Source organism: Hippocampus comes, unplaced genomic scaffold (genome assembly GCF_001891065.2).
Source record: "Hippocampus comes isolate QL1 unplaced genomic scaffold, H_comes_QL1_v1.1 scaffold82, whole genome shotgun sequence".
Lineage (NCBI taxonomy): Eukaryota > Metazoa > Chordata > Actinopteri > Syngnathiformes > Syngnathidae > Hippocampus > Hippocampus comes.
In genome coordinates, this window is record NW_017805135.1 from 1,683,538 (window position 1) to 1,702,937 (window position 19,400).

The 19,400-nt window shown below is 42.4% G+C and overlaps 2 protein-coding genes across 3 annotated transcripts in view; one reads left to right on the forward strand and one right to left on the reverse strand.

Moving 5' to 3' along the window:
• Window positions 1-46: 46 nt before the first annotated feature.
• ss18l2 (ss18, like 2) lies at window positions 47-1,986 on the forward strand. Its single transcript, XM_019866799.1, has 4 exons — window positions 47-191; window positions 372-448; window positions 1,553-1,661; window positions 1,735-1,986. The coding sequence occupies exons 1-4, from the start codon at window positions 123-125 to the stop codon at window positions 1,789-1,791; spliced, it is 312 nt and encodes a 103-aa protein (XP_019722358.1). The 5' UTR covers window positions 47-122; the 3' UTR covers window positions 1,792-1,986.
• A 312-nt stretch (window positions 1,987-2,298) lies between these two features.
• Window positions 2,299-19,400, reverse strand: part of garre1 (granule associated Rac and RHOG effector 1) — a 31,339-nt gene continuing 14,237 nt past the window's right edge. For both annotated transcript variants that reach the window (XM_019866755.1, XM_019866756.1), the window contains exons 3-14: window positions 12,695-12,907; window positions 11,457-11,597; window positions 10,755-10,850; window positions 10,514-10,675; window positions 10,276-10,434; window positions 9,017-9,114; window positions 8,195-8,320; window positions 6,773-7,788; window positions 5,889-6,054; window positions 5,601-5,738; window positions 5,164-5,239; window positions 2,299-4,649 (exon numbers count right to left, since the gene is read on the reverse strand). In XM_019866755.1, coding sequence (XP_019722314.1) covers window positions 4,311-4,649; window positions 5,164-5,239; window positions 5,601-5,738; window positions 5,889-6,054; window positions 6,773-7,788; window positions 8,195-8,320; window positions 9,017-9,114; window positions 10,276-10,434; window positions 10,514-10,675; window positions 10,755-10,850; window positions 11,457-11,597; window positions 12,695-12,907 — 2,730 coding nt within the window. In that variant the 3' untranslated portion in view covers window positions 2,299-4,310. The remainder of the gene's footprint in view (window positions 4,650-5,163; window positions 5,240-5,600; window positions 5,739-5,888; window positions 6,055-6,772; window positions 7,789-8,194; window positions 8,321-9,016; window positions 9,115-10,275; window positions 10,435-10,513; window positions 10,676-10,754; window positions 10,851-11,456; window positions 11,598-12,694; window positions 12,908-19,400) is intronic.

A 19,400-nucleotide genomic window follows, 5' to 3' on the forward strand; every position in this document is an offset into this window, starting at 1 on the left:
TCCCACCGCCGTCGTACAACAGACGGCGCTGTGAGCTCTTCCAAATGGAAGTTTTCTACTCGTAGAAGAAACGAAGAAGACGAGGAACAAACGTAGCAAGAGTTCTTCGATGGAATAGTAAAATGTCGATCGTTTTTGTGCCCCAGAAACTTCGCGGGGATGCCAAAATCAACCAGGAAACCATACAGAGGGTAAACCATCATAAAAAGGCGGAACTAATTTTATTCATATATGTTTTTTCCCCCAAGAGTAATCCGCTATGCTAATTTTAGCCGCGTTGTAGCTAGCTGCGCTGATAACAACACAACACACTTTGGCCACCATTTGACTCATTGTATTGCCTTTTCTAAAAAATGTCTCCCCCTCCCCAGCTACTGGACGAAAACGACCAGTTAATACGATGCATTGTCGAGTACATGCAGAAGGGACGCGCCGTGGAGTGCGTTAAGTAAGTATATTGTTGGAAATGAAGTTTGATTTGAGTCTTCCAATTTGAGCATTGATTCGTATTCTTTTAAAAGGATAAGGTTGTAATATTAGAAAATAAACGTCACAAAGTCTCAATAGTGGGGGGGGGTGGTCAACTCATTTGAACAAAGTTGTAATATTACAGGGAAATTATATTTATTTTGATAAATCAGTCAATTTATTTAATAATAAAGTCACATTGCGAGGAAATAAGAGGACAAGAATAAAATTGTTATTGCTGGGTGTGAGTTCTCATTTTACAAGAATCATGCTGTAAAATTAAAAATAAAGTCATACTTGTGATGTCAGGGAAATGTTGCAAATGTTATGAGAATTAAGTTGTAATATTGCAGGAAAAAGTTATGTAAATAATGTATTCCGGGAGAAATAGTTGAAGAATACATTTCCAAACACAAGCACATTACAGATTTTTTTTCCAGAACAAAAATGATGTAATGTAAAAACATCTACAAGAATAAAGTTATATTAGAGGGGGGAAAAGTTGCCATCTTACCAGAATATATTTGATTGTCATAACCTTCGATATTTCACTGAAACTGAAGCATAATCATGGTACTGTCATAGTTGAAGTCAAGTGAAAATATTCCTGATAATAAAAATCATCTCTGTATTCTGATGAACATTGTGTTTCTGTAATATGAATGAAGCAGAAAAAAAATCCACCTATTTTTATCCGTCTCAGGGGGCTGCCATTTTGTCCTATACTTGCACCTGCTGTCGACTGAAATTGACCTCAGTGGCCACGGGCTCGCGTTGGGATGGTCACGTGACCAACCCCGGAACAGGTGAGCCGTAATATTTGCTCACTGAGCTTGTGCGCGCTGCGTCGATTTCAATGGACAGCAGGTGGCGGTACAGGACAAAATGGCAGCCCGTTCTTTCCAACCGATGGCATGTTTTGGAACGCTCCTGTACTTAATTTGGAACAGTGAATTTTTAAACAAGTTATCGTTGGGAACTTTGTTAAGTAACATTCACATTATGATGCAATAGCTGGTGACTTACAGTATGATGACTGTCGTTTGCATCAACTGGAGAAAAGTCTTTTGGTTTGCGTCCGCAGATATCAACAATTCCTGCACCGTAACATCGTGTACCTGGCAACTCTGGCCGACGCCAGCCCGCCGGACAACGTGCCTCCATCCACGTTTTCGTCATCAACTGAGGCAAATGTACGTAAAGTTTTGAAGCGGCAGTTTCAGTTCTCTCCCTACTTTTCTTCCCTTTTCTTGTTTTCTGTTGCAGTGCGACCAAGGCACAGCCTCCTCGCAGCCCAACGCCAACACCATTGAAGGAAGTTGATACTGACCATACCTCTTCATTAGTATTATTATTATTATTATTATTTATGTCATGCCACGCCATTCTGCCTCATTTGATTTACTTTTGCACATGAAGGAGTGTTTGGGTCACACTGGAAAAAAAAGATCATTTACTTGAAATTTTAAAAGAAAAGTTGTAATTTTACAATAAAGTCATAATCAAATGAGGGAAAATGTTTCGACATTTATGAATTTCAAATGAAAGGGTACTTTTTTTTTGGAAAAAGATTTCTTACACAAAAAAATATGCTAAGGATACAACTTCTCAAATAAAAATGGTTGTATCTACTTTTTGTTTGTTTTGGCAATATTACAGCTTTTTATTCATGTTTAAAAAATACAACTACATCCAACAATTTCAGTGAGGCCCTGTGCACTAATTTCTTCAAGCTATTCATTAACACTACCTTAGTAAATAGAAAACTCAATTTCTTGTCTTTGGTGTCACTTTGTAAGATGGACAATAAAGAAAGCAGAAGCAATGAACTTGCTAGTTGTTTTTTTTTTTAATTTTTTTTGCATTGCTGGTAGATTTCTAGTCACCAGCTGAAAAGAACACGAAGCAACATAAGCCAAGCAGCCCCGCCCCCTATAGATGACCATGTTATCCTTTTGCCGTTATCGTTTTGGTTTTCCCTTGTCGCTAGTATAGTTCAACCGTTTGACACAGCAGGGGGAAAATAGTAATAATAAGCTAACAGTTACAAGTCTGTCTTCAGAAAAGAAAAAAGGCTTTTAAGGGAGTTAAACAAACCTCCCCGCCCCCTCCCAAAAAAACAGCAGAACCTCTATGTTGATTGTGCAAAGCACATTTAACTATAAAAAGATATATTTATATATATATTTGTATGTATGTACAGCAAAACTGTAAACATTTGTGTGTTAGTTTTTTCTGGTGTCATTTCATAAATACAGGCAACGTTGGCATCTGCAAACATCACAAAAGAATGATAACATTCGGGCCTTTTGCCGTAAAAACCAAATACATTTTCTTGTTTTTTTTTTTCTGAGCATATTTGGTTAAGATGGACAACGTGTGTGCTTCTTTTTTTTCACATAAATCGGGAAAGTGGAAAATAGCATGTAACTACAATTATTAATACTGTTGCGAAAATATAACGAGGATTTGGGCGTCTAATTTTGCAGGGGCCAAGCGAATGCACTGCCGTTCCGTCTCCTGCTTTGGTTGGGAACAAGCGCTGTCATCAGCAAAATGGCACATTTAATATCATTAGATATCATTAGATTCTGTGTGTCTCGGATGAGGAACAATATCATCAACAAAAATGTAGTGTATTTGCGGGTTAACTGTGCTGAGCCTGCTCAAAGCCTCTTTATAAACGTAAGGAAAAGTGAAAATTGGTGTTCCATGTACACGCTAGCTGTACATTTGGCAATTATAGCTCACTGTACACACACTAGGTTGTTTTTTTTTTTTAGCAGTCTCCAGCTCTTGCCTGAAAGGAGGGGTGTGTGTCACCCTCTCCAAAGGGCAGAGAAATGACCGCTTCATAATAATATTAATAATAAAAGAAGTGAGTAACTGAAGTCGTTAGGACAGGAGAAGTGGGGAGGTGTCGAATTAGGTCTCTGTACCAGGGCCACGCAGAAATGGAAAATAAATTACCAAAGAGTGGGAAAGAGTAAGAAAGTGATGTGCAGAAAAAGGCTGGATTTTATGAGGAAAACCATGAGAGTACAAACAAACAACTCGCAGTTATGTGCAAATAAATTTTGCAAAGTTACGTGAAAAAGTTGTCATGTTATGAGAATAAAGTCGTTCCGTTATGAGCAAAAAGTCTTGAGATTCGAAGTGGTGTTCTGGGGAAAAAAAAAAAAAAAAATGTACCGGTAATCAAACAACAACAATGTTGGACAGTGGCACACAAAGTCAGTACGAGGAAAAAAAAATTGTCATGTCATGAGAATAAAATGTAATTAGCAAAACTGTCAACGTGACAAGAGGGGAAAAATGTCGTAATGTCGTGGAAAAAAGTTTTATTGGAAAAAGAATAGTCGTAATGTTTCGAGAAAAAGTGATGCTACAAGAATAAAATTTTGAAGTAACCAGCAAGAATCGTTGTGAAGAGAAATTGGTCTTTTTTTTTTAAATGTCTTGTCAAAGAGTCAAAGAGAAAAACGTGGCTAACAAGAAAAAAGTCATACGTTGCATGTACAATGTCGTAAACGTATGAGGAGAAAAAAAAAGAATAGTCATGAAGTAGCAAGCAAAAAGTCATAATATGAGGAAAAACGGTAAGTTACGAGTTCTAACTTCATTCTTTGTGAAATTTGGACTTTTTGCTCATAAAGTTCGAGTTCATTCTTTCGATAGTTGACTTAAGTGGGGTAATTCGGCCTTCATCGCGGTCGTTTTTCCTGTCAGCGTGGCCCTGATAGCGCTTGTAGAAAAGTAGTGTGTGTCGAAGTACGTCGAAAAGGTGGAGTAGATCAAACCAGTGTGATTACTGTTAGCATGTAGCATGTGGACCGGCCGGCTCAGTACTGGTGCAGGAAGGACGACCTGTGCTCGTGTTTCAAGGGGAACGACTTGAAGGCCTTGATGCCTTTCAGCTGCTGCTGCTGCTGCTGCTGGCCGAAGGGGAACGGCGAGGAGATGGCGCCGGCCGAAGGCGAGCAGTCGCCGCCGCCAGCCGCCGACCACACGGGCGACTGCAGCATCTGCAGGGAGTCGCTCCACTGCGACGACGAAGGCGGGGCAAGATTCATCTGGTGGTACAAGGAAGAGCCGGGATTGGTCAGGCCGCCGCCACCGGTGCCGCCGTGGGCCGAGTGCTGCCACGGCGCTTTGGGAGGCCATGTTTTCGTTTTGCTGTCCTGGGAAAGACGCCACAAAAAGACATCAGGGGGGAGTTGACTTCAAAGTTAGCGCTTCAGTGTTTACCTCCACCAAGCACAAAGGTTGAAAAGATTGTTTTAACCAGGACAATGGAGTCCCCAACATGATTAAAAAATGAAAATATAATTGCAATACGACAAGGGAAAATGGTGTTTATTATTTTGTCAATGACAACTTAATCTCATAATGTTATAAGAAAATATTTAAATATTTTTTTCTTTTAATATGCAAAAAGAAAGTAGTATCAAATGAACAAACGACATTCACTAGTAATGAGAAACAAAAATTCAGAATTGCAAGAATAAAGTTGCAAAATAAGAAAAAAGGTGTTCTTTTTTATGCCAATTATTTTTAGCTTATGACAATAAATTGGGGCATTTTGAAAAACTAGTTGCAAGATGAGAAAATCGTTGGAATACAATCACGCAGAATGTACAAAAAAAAAAAAAAAGGATTTCTGCCACCTCCTTGTGGCTCTCGTGTGATTCTTACCTGGTTGTCATCGGCGATGTGGTGGAGAGGCGGAGAGGGAAGCGTGCACGCTTCCGGCTCACCACAGCTGTGTTTCCTGCACACATGTTTTAGGATTACTTTGTGGATTCATCAACAATCCTGCTCGTGAAGGAGTACGACTAAGAATTGCCTCGTTTTGTCTCTCAAGAGTAGACCCACGCAAAAAGTCTGAAAACTTCGCACCAGACATTTGAAATCTGCGATTTTGGTTTTGTGCCGGCCATTTTAGGGTCATTTGTGACTTGTCCTTGAGATGTTTGTCATTTTGTTCCAAACAAATTTCAACCACGCATATTCCAAACCCAGGGTGGGCAAATTGTGGTGCTCAAAAGCTCTCCTGGATTTGATTCAAATCAAGAAACAAGCCAGCTGGGCCACGCGCCTAAACAGCGTGATGTGTCTCCTGGCTCCGTTACCTTCTTTGTTTAACCGCCGCCACGAGGTCGGGTCCAGAGAACATCGAGAAGAGGCTGTCGCCGTTGGCGGAGGACGTCTCGTCGCTGGAGCTGGCGGAGTCTCCCTGATTGGCCGACCAGCTGCTGTTGACCGCCTCGCTGACAATGCAAACAAACAACAACGGGTCTTTGGCAGACTCTTTGATCCCTCAACTTATATGTACATGGAGACAAACTGATGGAAAACCTTCGTTGGTCTAATTTTTTGATAAACCCTTGGGTGGTGTCGGTGCACAAGGTACAACTTACCCCTCGCTGTAGTACTCAGGGTGCGTCCATGTCCTGTGCTGCTCGTCGGGGATGGACCAGTTGCTGCGAGGGTTGCTGGGGCGACGTGGGTGCTGCACCTGACGCTTCTGCTGCATGGCCTGGCTCACGCCGGCCACGTAACGGGCGAACTCCGGGTCGGAGCCAACTGTCAAAATAGATAAAGGAGAGGATTGACTTTCTGACCTCTTCCTCGGAAAATTAATTTGGCGCCGGACCGTCGACCGCGGCGTAAAAAGCGCAAGTAAGAAGAGAAAGTGTCAGATGCCAAATATTGCGTGCCACCAATGTACTGTTTTCAGTACAATTGGAATGTACGGAGAAACATAACCGGAATGGTGAGCGATACAGTTGCAGTCTGCTGATACTGCAACTGTGTGATGAAGTGCTGTCCCCACAAGGGGAAATTCATTTAAGGCTGTCTTTGATGGTGGATCATGTTCATTTCGCTGTTCACACCCAACAAGTGGTCATTCCCACCATATTCCATGCCATGAATATTAAAAAAAAATGCAAATAATTGACTCCTTCCTAAAAATGTAATTTTTTTTCCAAAACCCCCAAAAATCTTTTTTCAAAAACCCACTAATAAACATTTTGCTGTATTATAAAGAAAAAAAAAGGGGAAATAGAGAAAAAATAGAATGGAAAAAAAATCCCAGAAAAAAGGAAAAAATCCAAAGTATAAATAATATTACGGTTTTAAAAAAAAAAATCTGCAAATATGCCAATGCGCGGCCAAGTCCACCCTGAAGCAGTCTAGTCATTTGCAATCTCTCACCATTGCAAGCAAAAAAAAAAAAGGGTTCCAATACAATACGAAGAACATGGATACAATTAAACCAAAACAAGGAGCTGGATGTCACCTGCAGGGTCAAAAGGCAGCGCGTCTCCCAGGACACCGAAGACGCCGTCACTCTGCTCCCTGTTGGGCCACGTGTTGTTCCGGGGCCCCTGGGGCTTCTGGCCCAGCACCTCGGACATGACGCTGTCCATGTACGTGCTCACTAAACCCAGGCTGTACAGGTCCGAGCTCAGGTCAGGCAGCCCCGGGGAGCCGCCCCACTGGCCGATGGGACCCAGGGGCGACAGCCCTCCAGGCGGAGGTTGCTGGCCGGACGTTCCCAGCCATTTGCTGGACGCCCTCTGCTGCGGGGGAGGAAGCTGAGGGGGTGGCTGCTGCTGCGGCTGCTGGCCGATGGGCTGCAGGAGGTGCTGATAGTACTGCAGGGCCTGGGAGGAGGGCTGCTGGGGCGCGGGTTGGGGCGCTTGTTGTTGTTGTTGGGATGGTGGCGGTGGAGGCTGAGCCTGAGCCTGAGGCTGGGATAGGGCCTGGGTACCGTGAGAAATAACCGGGGAGGTCGGCGGAGGTCCGGCAGGAGGTTTGAGCTCGGTGGGGTTGGCGGACGCCACCGAGTTTCTCCTCTTGACAAGCGGGGAGGCCTGCTGGGATTTGCCCATGTTGAACCCTGAGAGAAAGTCGATGACGTCCTGCATTTCCTGGTCGGTCGGGAGGTTCATGCCCTGCTCGTCACACGCCAAACCGTTGGCCAGTGGGTTCTGGGAGCCCAACTCGGGGCCGGCAGACAAAGCGCCCATCTGCAGCAAGCTGTGCAGTCGGCCCTCGCTGTGGCCCAAGCTTTTAGCCTTGTCCTCGGAGCCCGTCAGCATGCTGCGGGACGGCGTGCTGGGGATGGAGTAGCTGCCACCACTGTTGGAGCTGGACGACACCTTCTTGGTGAACTTGGATGTCAGCTTGGAGATGGTTTTGGGGAGGCCGCTCGAGGCTTTGGAGTTGGTACCCGGAGGCAAATCTGCGTGGCCGCCAAAATCTGGGCTCTCCCGCTGCAGCTGAATCTGGATGGTCGGCAACGATTGCTCTCTTTGGACATGAGAGAGACAAGTACAGTGAGCCCCGGTTTATCGCGAGAGGTACGTTGAACCTCCATGACACAGAGAGGCCAAATAAAGAATTTTATGCAAACCTAAAATGTTTTAAAACCCTTTCTGAAAACTCACTGTAAATATATTTGACCAGAAAAAGGCAATCTGCACACAAATAGAACGATCGCAACTCTGGCAGGGATGCAAACGATGAACCACGGATCGAGGGCCACAACATTCCTTCTGATGTGTTGCATTGCCTTTTCTGAGGAGGTTGGCGACATTGTACTGGTCAAAATCAAATTTTCATCAGAGATGACTTGATGTGTTAGGCGAAGGTTTTCTGAGGATTGTTTGTCCAAGGAAGAGATCTGAGTCTCGTTTTCTTCAAGAATATGACTCACTTCCTCTCCTTCCATCTATTGATGTCGAACACGGCTGTGTAGAGCACATCCACGAGGCCGAGAGTCTTCTCCGGATCAAGGCTACGCTGGAGCAAGGACATGGTTGCCGGGTCTTCCTTCAGACACCTGCATCGCGCACAAAGAAAAACACAGTTCCTCATTCAGCTGTATCTGGTTTTATAGGTTTTGCTCACACAAATCCCCGCGGTCCCGCAAGATGAGATTTTCGATCTTTTGTGTGCGAGATAATGCCTTGGGAGGTCAACACCTACAAAGCTTCAGTGCAAAGCTGTGTGAGCCCGACTCCTGTCGAGCGTATCCACACGTGAGCCATGGCTTGTAATACAGTCGCTCGGGAGCAGAAGCGTCTAAACACCATTAAAGCGGAGTAATAAACTGCAGTGAACAGTTACTCAGAACGACCTGGAGTTAACTCACAAACTTGCAAATCCTGCTTGGCAGTTCAAGACCACCTCAGGCACCAAATGAAGACCTGATATTTAAAATTATGATGGAAAGCGCTTCAAGGCTACTGGTGGGGACCTTAGACTGGTTATGTGTGTTTTGTTTGGGTTTTTTTTTGCTGTCTTTAATCTTTATAGCTGTCCAGGCCTGGAAACCAAACACGGCACTCCTGATAGTTCAAATAGTTCTACCTTCTAAATCAAAAGTAGATGTAAATGTAACATCCTGCTTGTTTTGGTATACAGAACACAGAAATCAAATGTCGGGCGGGCCCTTTGCTGACATTTGTCCATCTCAGCGTCCTTTTTTTTTTTTTTCCCATTTCAATATGCGTGACTAGAGGAAGAGCAGCCTCACCACGTGGAAGGAACCTGGACCACCAGCCTGGATCCTTCTAAGGTGATGTGAGGCGCATATGACTCCTTGTTCTCGATCTGAGCTGTGTCGACCACCACCTGTGAGAAAGCACACACATACTATGATGAAGAATTGTCAGAAAATTTATAATAATTATGTATTTTGTTCGATTTTGGAATAAGAAAATGGATGGGTGTAGCATAAAATGTCGACAACGTAAAGTAAAAACTTTGTGGATGCACTGTCAGTACTCCAAGTGTGTTCCATGTGAACAAATCTAATAAAACGCAATGACCTTCATCCACTTTTGGCCATTAATATCCCCACCAAGAAAGGAGAGGGAAGGGAGGCTGGGGGGAGCCCCTTCAGTCGCCCCTTGACAACAAACAAGTTCTTTGAAAGGCCTTGGCTTCTCGAGAAACTTGCAGCTGGGCCAAAAAGAGGGAGGGGACTTGGGATGTGCGAGTCGATTTCCTGCACTGCAGGAAGTCCCCCCATTGTTGTTGGAGGGCAGGTTTATTCACGGGAATTAAAAACCTCACATGAGAAAGAAGAACGGCATTGAGTAAGAGATAACGCGATACAAATAGTTCTTTTTCGGGAGGTGGCGGTGTACGATTGCAATCTGACAGTGAGTAGCGCGCGTGCAAGAGTGCAGTCACGTGTTTTTCAAGATTTGGGGGTTGATAAGCAGAGAAGGGCCCATCCATCATCACTGAGACTGTTTTACAACAAGCTGGCATGGGAAACACTCCAGAACACAAAGAGGAAATAAACACTGCATAAGCGTAAACACGCTGGTATTACTCTGCAAAGATTGTGCCCTCTCTTATTGCTGCAGGGGCCCTCGCAGGCCAGTCCATCCTTAAACCAGATGTAGAGGGTGTGTTTCTTCCCCTTTTCTGTCTCACCGGTGTTGGCTTACACCACTCAGATGCCTCAAAGCAACCTGGGTGACCTCAGCTTATTCAAACGACAACTCGGGATGAAAACCTTCATTTTCCTTATTTGAAATGATGGGAAATGGATTTCATCTGTTGCGGGGTAAAACTGTCACCACTGGAAAACCATTAAGAGTACATGCTATGTATTAGGCAAAACTGGGGTCACATACAGTCCCTTCCAAAAGTATTGGAATGGCAAGGTCAACTCCTGTTTTTGTTGTCTACTGAGGACATTTGGGTTTCACATCAAAAGATGAATACGAGACAAAAGTTCAGAAGACGAATCGTGATATAGCGGGGAAACAATGTACTCACCAGACCAGCCTGAGCAAACAACAGCTGGACGGCCGTCTTGCAGGCTCCCCTCCAGCTGGAAGGACACACTTGGTTGAGCACTTCGGTGACAGGGGAGTCGTCCCTGGGGGTCACCCCATTTTGGCCCAGTGCCTCCTTAATGAGCTGCAGCATGGTTTGCTGAGGGAACACCGCACAAATTTATATTCACTGTCAAGACAAGACTTTTCAGGTGACAGCATGAAAGAAACGGCCGTACCATTTTCAGTTTTAGGTTCTCTGCCGCCGACTCGTTGAAGGACACGCCCTTGAGGAAATGCGAGCCGATCTGTACGGGGATGGTGGGCAACTCACACTGGATGGGCTGGGTGGTGGTCTGCATCCGGCCCGCCTGCTGTGCCTCTGCCTCGCCACAGCAGCCCTGTAACGAAAACATTTTTCCTTGATTTATTTGTTTATTTTTAAATAGTTCAACAAAGTGTTTGCAAGCTTCGGCCCACCTGCAAGGCTGACTCCACGCATTTGGGGTTGAGATGGAAGCCGGCCTTCAGCGCATACTCGCTGTGGCCCAGGCTCTCCAGTGCTGCCTTGTACGCCTGCAAATTAGGAGAGACACTAATGTCAGTTCAACTGCATGAACAATAAAATAGATATTGATACAGATGGATGGATGACTGGGTGGATTGCATGGAAGGTAGACAGGTAGGCGGATATATACGGAAACTTTAAAATACATAAAAAAAAAAAAATGCAGTTCCAGTAAAATAAAAAGAAATAAATCTCAGTAAATTTGGGGTTCTTGCGTTTGCCGCTAACCAGTTTCTGCAATAAGTAGCGTTTGACAAGAATGACGCAGCAGATGGCACTGAATGGGCCTTTTATTGTACAGCCACACAACAAAAAATGTCCAGCTAACAAGCCAGTCTTATGTCTTGATGGTAACATTTTCATGATAATTATCTTCATCAGGACTTGAACGAAAACAGTTCAAAAACTCTTGCGTGTACCATCCCTCTGATAAGGTTTCATGAAAAACAATTAATTAGTAAAATTAATTTTGTAAGTATAATACATGAAAATCCATGCATCAATTACACCTCTTATTCTTTTCAAGTTCAGGCCAACACACCAGGACTACCAATGATAAAATTAAAACTAATCCGGGGAAGGGGAGGGGGTTGGTCAACAGTCTAAATGTTTACCTGTAAAGCGCTGTCTATCTTCATGTTGAGCTCCTTGAGCTGGTGCTCTGGGATGTTGGTGTTGTGCGAGCAAAAGAGCTGCTGGACCTGGAGGCCAGCCAGGCAGCCGTCACGTCCCCTCTCCCGCAGCCTCGACATGGCCTGAGGGTTCAGAAACATTCTTCATAAATTTTTCCCGCAGCAGTCGAAAAGTACAAGAGATCTATTTTCATGAGGTTATTTTGCAATGTCTTTTTTTTTCCTTTCATTTTTTAATAGACGTTCCCAGAATTGACAACTTAGCAGTCCAACTTTTTTTTAGATGGTGGAACATGAGTGAAGGAGTCTGGGCCATCCCAAACAAACCCCCAAGATATTCTGCACAGATCAAACCCACCCCCCCCAGACACACTGCAAACCAGAGCACAGCTCTCTGCTTCATCGTATACAAACAAGGCATAAAATGGACTGGTGGGACTGATTAGCTGGAGGACAGTTGAGCTCCAATTTCAATAGGGCCTCACGCTCCCTTGTATGGTCAGTCAGGAATTGTGTTCGAGACAAAGGGTTCTCAAACCTTTTGGGTAAAGGCACCTCTTAAAGGGAATTCTTTTGTTGTTGTTTTAAAGTACCCCTTCATAATCCTTACATCAGCTCAATGCAACTTCAATCTGAAACTCTAAATACCATAAATGGAAAAAAAATGCCCATTTTCAAGACAAAAGTAAAATTACAAAATTCTTTTTTTTTTTTTAATTGCAACGTTATTAGAAGAAAGTTGTATAAAAAATTACTCTTTACAAGACATATTGAATTAAAAAAAAAAGTCAAAAATGACAACAACAACATTAACAACCGTATCCTTGTAATATTACACTTATTCCGGAAAAGATTGATAGAAATCTCTTTTTTAAATACACTGCTTGTACAGTAAAAAAAAAAAAAAGGGGGGGGGGGTGAGGGAAACTTTGTTCCATGCATTTTTATTTAAAAACATTTAAAAAAAGACTACTAATGCAGGGATGTCAGATTTACGTGGTATGTCAAATCATCACAGCTAAGGTCGGCAAAAGTAATTGGTTTTGTACCTTTATATTACTGGTATTGGCGTGCTGGTACTCATACGTATACTTCACTTTCCACATAATTCATTGGAAATTATTTTGCAGAACCCGAAGCTAGAGCTCACTAGGTGGTCCCGGTTTGGGAAACACTGATATAAACAATTCAATACAGCCTTCATCTTCATGTTGGCATACCTCAGCTGCACCTTTCCACGATCGGGAAGCTTCCTCCAACTCGGTGAGCTGCCCGAGCTCGGCGCTTTGGGCCCGAATGTTGGCCGAGCGCTCCTGGGCCTGCGCCAAAGCCTCGGCCAGACAGGACTGCGCCACGGGCTGGACCTTCTGCAGGGTCTGCGAAAGGAACTGGAAGTGGACCTGCATCACCGTCAAGAAGCATCGACCCAGGACCTGGAAGGGAGAAGCACAACGTCAACTTACCAGCAAGCTCGAGTTTTAGATTACAACATCAAAATTGTGTCTCCCAGTTGGAAAATGTCATCACACAATATGCAGTCCAATGAGATTATGTCAAAATCCCAGAGTGACAGAATTTAGTGTGGGCCAGACTACTAAACTACAAGTGTCAACAGGCTCGTTTTGTATTCGGTGACAGGACAGTTTATTTTGTTATCCTACTTACAGCACAAAAGAAAAGGGACACCCTTCAGTTTACCGCCATTACTTTTTTAGGTCCCTGCTGGAAATATCTCATGGTAGTCATGTTTACTCCTTCCCAATTTACAGTCATAATATTGTGTAGGTTTACCTTTAGACAGAAGAGTGTACATACTAGTGTTGTGTTTCACTTTTTTTTTTTTTTTTTGTCAGATGGTGTTGTCCTTTGTGTGGACCCCTAGCATTGGAGAGCTCTAATTTCAAGATGTTTTTTTTTTTTTTTTAATGATGTCATGACATCTGAATTTGTGATCCACAAAAATAAGGGAATCGTGCCACTTGAAAGATGCAGTAAATCCAGCCTTATTTTTGTCTTGATACACGACATGGACAGACAGAGAACAAGCACGTCATCATTTGAACAACAGTTTGACAGGGTGACGAGCAAATGTAACAAAGCCGAGCGGAGCCACAAAGTAGGGAAAAAAAAAGAAAAACATGGCCACAGTTCCAGATAATGGAGAACACGTGTGATTGGCTGCGCAGGATCCCACAAGCATGGAAACTATGAAGAAGAGGAAAAAGGAAAAAAAATATATAATGGGCCTCTTTAGCCCAAATAAGGTGAATCATGAAGCCATCAACATGTATCCTTCTATTTTCCCGAGAACACCTGCAGTATTGCTGCTGTGGAGGGCCGCCATGCATGAAGATCTAGAGCTCTTAAGGGGGTGAGACCTTGAAATCGTAACCAGATGGCTACTTTGAACGCAATGCCAAAGAAGAAGAAGAAAAAAAAAAAGCTGGCGGCTTAGTTCTTTCTTACCAATAATTTATCTTTAAGGAACTTGAGTTTCACTATTCGGAAGAAAGAGCTTCACAAACTAATTATGATTTTAATGAGACTTAGATGATTAACAACAAAATGGAAATAGAATTCAACAAACAACAACAAAAAAAAAAGTACAAGTCACAAAAAAAAAAAAAAATAAAATAAATTTAAAATTTTGCGAGCAGTGGAGAGGAAAAGTGCGGGTGTGGGCAGGAAGCAGCGCCACAGTGACGAGACGGGTTCTTACCAAAGACAATTGACTGTTGACTAAACCCCTGTGAATTTTTCCATTCTTGCACAGCATGCAGTTTGCACTGCACAACGGGGAAGATTTCCAATTTTGGCCTCACAGTTTGACATCATTTTAAAGAAAAGCAGTTTCCTTCTTAAAGCAATGACTGTCAATTTAGCCAACACGAACATAAAACATCCTTTATATATTTGCACGGTCAGCGTTTTTGTTTTGTTTTGTTTTGTTTAAACATAAAATATGTAAGTGATGCTGTTTGGAGAAATGTTTTGGAAAATATTTGAACAAGATGACTTTTCAGAAATCATCATAGTACACTGGTCGACACAAAGCCACATCATGGACATTATAGTATGCACACAGCTCTTCTGCGTTCGGAGTATGGTGCCACGTAAACTTCTGGTCAGCATGTAAAGACAGAGTGACCACATGGTAAATGGGTTCAAATAGTGGCACACCGAACTGTTGGCTGAAGGAGCAAAACTCTGATGATATTTTGACCTTGAAAAGTACTTGCACCAAATAATTGATTACACCGATTACGCAATTTTAGGTTATCACCCATTTAGCAACAGACGTTGTTTTTTTTTTTTTTTTGTCAGATGGTGTTGTCCTTTGTGTGGACCCCTAGCATTGGAGAGCTCTAATTTCAAGATGTTTTTTTTTTTTTTTTAATGATGTCATGACATCTGAATTTGTGATCCACAAAAATAAGGGAATCGTGCCACTTGAAAGATGCAGTAAATCCAGCCTTATTTTTGTCTTGATACACGACATGGACAGACAGAGAACAAGCACGTCATCATTTGAACAACAGTTTGACAGGGTGACGAGCAAATGTAACAAAGCCGAGCGGAGCCACAAAGTAGGGAAAAAAAAAGAAAAACATGGCCACAGTTCCAGATAATGGAGAACACGTGTGATTGGCTGCGCAGGATCCCACAAGCATGGAAACTATGAAGAAGAGGAAAAAGGAAAAAAAATATATAATGGGCCTCTTTAGCCCAAATAAGGTGAATCATGAAGCCATCAACATGTATCCTTCTATTTTCCCGAGAACACCTGCAGTATTGCTGCTGTGGAGGGCCGCCATGCATGAAGATCTAGAGCTCTTAAGGGGGTGAGACCTTGAAATCGTAACCAGATGGCTACTTTGAACGCAATGCCAAAGAAGAAGAAGAAAAAAAAAAAGCTGGCGGCTTAGTTCTTTCTTACCAATAATTTATCTTTAAGGAACTTGAGTTTCACTATTCGGAAGAAAGAGCTTCACAAACTAATTATGATTTTAATGAGACTTAGATGATTAACAACAAAATGGAAATAGAATTCAACAAACAACAACAAAAAAAAAAGTACAAGTCACAAAAAAAAAAAAACATTACATTAATTTTAAATATTGGCACAAATCATAAAAGGAGCTGTTAAACAGCATGGCTCGACTGGCGCAGATGTCTATTGCTAGCCTGCTTAAGGTCTTGTCTGATGTAGAGTTGAACATGAGACTTTGACAAATTATTTGCGGCTTGGAAGCACAGACCTCGGGTCAAAAGTTGCTGACGTGGATAAACCACAGCTTTTGCAACGTATAAAACAGCACATCCTTGGAAATTCGTGATTGCCTTCCACAATGGAAATTGATTAATTGCCATACCCTAACTGATGGCAATGTGGAGGAAGAAATTGATATTATGATACAAGGATGTAGTGCTTGTTGAACAAGTGTGACGTACGCATATAGGTCAGGTGAGACCTTACCATCCAGCCTGCAGTTGCATTGGATATGTAAGTGGACTGGTGTATATCCACATACGCAAGAGGACTGAGTCGGAATTGGGGGGGATAATTTAAAAAATCTGAATTCGAGTGTTCACATTCCATGGGGAAAGAAAAAAACGATACATCACATATGGACATGAAAAACCTGAACTGACATGCAATGGGAACATAGTTTAAGTAAGTAGATAGGAATATATAATGCAAAACGACATGTGCTTGATCTTTCTGTGAAGAGACTCGCATCCCAAGCACAAACAGTAATTTCTGTTTAAATGCAGTTTTTTTAAATATATTTTGATGCTTGAATGCCAGTTAAGAATTTTTCATGAATAAAATGTGAACAAATTAAAGCCAAGACGTGTTACCAAGTGTCTGTAACTCCCATCATCATCAGATGCGATGACACTTAAGTGTCAAACGCCGTCTTAATTACTTAGCGTTCTTCTGTAATGGAGGCGGCCGTGTAGTGAGCTTTGATCGACGTCATCCGCGTACATGAGTTGTGCGAAAATATTCGGGCAATTGTTTCAGTAATGAACATGTGACAAATGTGACAATTTAACCACCTTTACTTTGAAATATCGCATCAACTGTGAATGGGATGGATTGTGGAGCAGCTTGAACTGAAAACAGAATGTACTGATCCAGATTCTTATAAAATTAATTACAAATTAAAGCCATATTATTGGATTTACTGTATTTGCTCAACACAGAAAAATGTCTCTCTTTTGTCCCTAATCAGGAAAAAAAACAAAGTAGCTTCAATTACGTTGGTTTATAGAAACTATTGTTCACACACAATCTTGAAATAGATGAGTCCATTTGAGCGCTATTGCTAACCAAAACAGCAGTATCCAAAGTGTGTGAATAGTCTTTGTGTGGAGTCTTGCTTCCTGCTGCACACAGGTTCCCCCACACGCAGTCTCAAAGATGTGATATTATGTAGAACATGGTGAGCAACGAATTATCTCGGTTCATAGAGATCAAGCGTAAAAAAACATTTAATCAAGTCGGCGCCATTTCCAGTTGAGTACATAAACATCATAAATCCAGTGATCATTCTTGAGGAAACATTTAGTTGAAGAATCATGCTCCCATTTGAGTGAAAAAAAAAGTGGTTCACTTGCTGATCTGAAAGTTTGTGGGGTAAAGGAAAGAAAGAAAAAGAATGGGGTAAAGCTTCACATACCACAACTCCCTCAACCCACTATTGTATTTGCCCCCTCTTTTGAAGAGTTCATAGACAAACTGCTGCCAGACCGCATTCTTCCCCTCTCAGACAGGCAGGGAAAAAAAGAAAAGAAAATCCTCCTTTTAGAAAGAGACTTCCTCTATTAGCAGCTATTAGATTAGCATTTGCTTTCCTCTGAGAATAAGTTCTGCACCAAAGGTCTTCAAAGGGCTACCTCACCTTTTTTTTACTTTTTTTTTGTGATGCGCCAAGCAAAATATTGGGCATGGGCCTTCAACAACTAAAACCCCCCCAAATGAGGTCAGTGCGCGGTATCAAAATGTATCACAGGTTTGCTTTTCTGCTTCAGTCAGACAGACAGCCAAGGCGTATGGTCAAAACGTTCAGACTTACGCTTCCTCTAATATTCAAGCAGACATAATTGGAGACCGCAGAGAGTCGTGTTTTTACCGACAGTGGTGCACAAGTGTTTCCTGTTTTGGGCAAAGCCACATCCAAAGCCATATTATTGGATTTACTGTATTTGCTCAACACAGAAAAATGTCTCTCTTTTGTCCCTAATCAGGAAAAAAAACAAAGTAGCTTCAATTACGTTGGTTTATAGAAACTATTGTTCACACACAATCTTGAAATAGATGAGTCCATTTGAGCGCTATTGCTAACCAAAACAGCAGTATCCAAAGTGTGTGAATAGTCTTTGTGTGGAGTCTTGCTTCCTGCTGCACACAGGTTCCCCCACACGCAGTCTCAAAGATGTGATATTATGTAGAACATGGTGAGCAACGAATTATCTCGGTTCATAGAGATCAAGCGTAAAAAAACATTTAATCAAGTCGGCGCCATTTCCAGTTGAGTACATAAACATCATAAATCCAGTGATCATTCTTGAGGAAACATTTAGTTGAAGAATCATGCTCCCATTTGAGTGAAAAAAAAAGTGGTTCACTTGCTGATCTGAAAGTTTGTGGGGTAAAGGAAAGAAAGAAAAAGAATGGGGTAAAGCTTCACATACCACAACTCCCTCAACCCACTATTGTATTTGCCCCCTCTTTTGAAGAGTTCATAGACAAACTGCTGCCAGACCGCATTCTTCCCCTCTCAGACAGGCAGGGAAAAAAAGAAAAGAAAATCCTCCTTTTAGAAAGAGACTTCCTCTATTAGCAGCTATTAGATTAGCATTTGCTTTCCTCTGAGAATAAGTTCTGCACCAAAGGTCTTCAAAGGGCTACCTCACCTTTTTTTTACTTTTTTTTTGTGATGCGCCAAGCAAAATATTGGGCATGGGCCTTCAACAACTAAAACCCCCCCAAATGAGGTCAGTGCGCGGTATCAAAATGTATCACAGGTTTGCTTTTCTGCTTCAGTCAGACAGACAGCCAAGGCGTATGGTCAAAACGTTCAGACTTACGCTTCCTCTAATATTCAAGCAGACATAATTGGAGACCGCAGAGAGTCGTGTTTTTACCGACAGTGGTGCACAAGTGTTTCCTGTTTTGGGCAAAGCCACATCCACAGGAGAGGTGCAGCACTCTCCAACAAGCAACCTGACCGCACTTCCCACAGACCATAATTGCCGTGGAGAAAATATGACGTTAATTTTGTGTAATTGTGGACGTCGATCGGATCCGTCTTAATTCGTAGAGTCGTAAACACACCTGCTAGACTTCATTCCAGCCAGCTTGAGGATATTATCAAGAGGTGAATATCCACTCAAAGTTGCGTTGAATTAAGCATACTTCTGCAGTGTCTGCAGTGCACATTGACACAGCCGCTGCGACTTGCCTGGTTCAGTTAATTCGATGTGTACAGATATCAGCAACAGTTGCTTTCAACAGAAAAAAACCTGTGGGTAGTTAATTTAGTGTTAAACACACTCTCGTCTGTTGTGGCTGCATTTACACAAATGTTCGGTTGCGATTAAATGCCGAAGTTTAGTTTCAAGTTTGCTTTGTCTGGGTAGGCTAATGTGAGTATATTTCACGAAAGGGTATACAGTATTTTGATGCCGGGGTAAAAAGGTTAGCTTCTCAAGATAGCTTCCGCCATATAGCCGAAGTGTATTCGCATATCTGAAGATCACTCGTACCGCAAATGTTGTCTCACAACATAAAGCAGAAATAAATAACATTAAAAAAAATACAACCTAACAACAGCACGCAACTTGGAAAACTTGTAAGTTGGTACCTTTTAATTCATGGTACCACTGTACTTTAGATCTCTCGATTTTCGTTAAAAC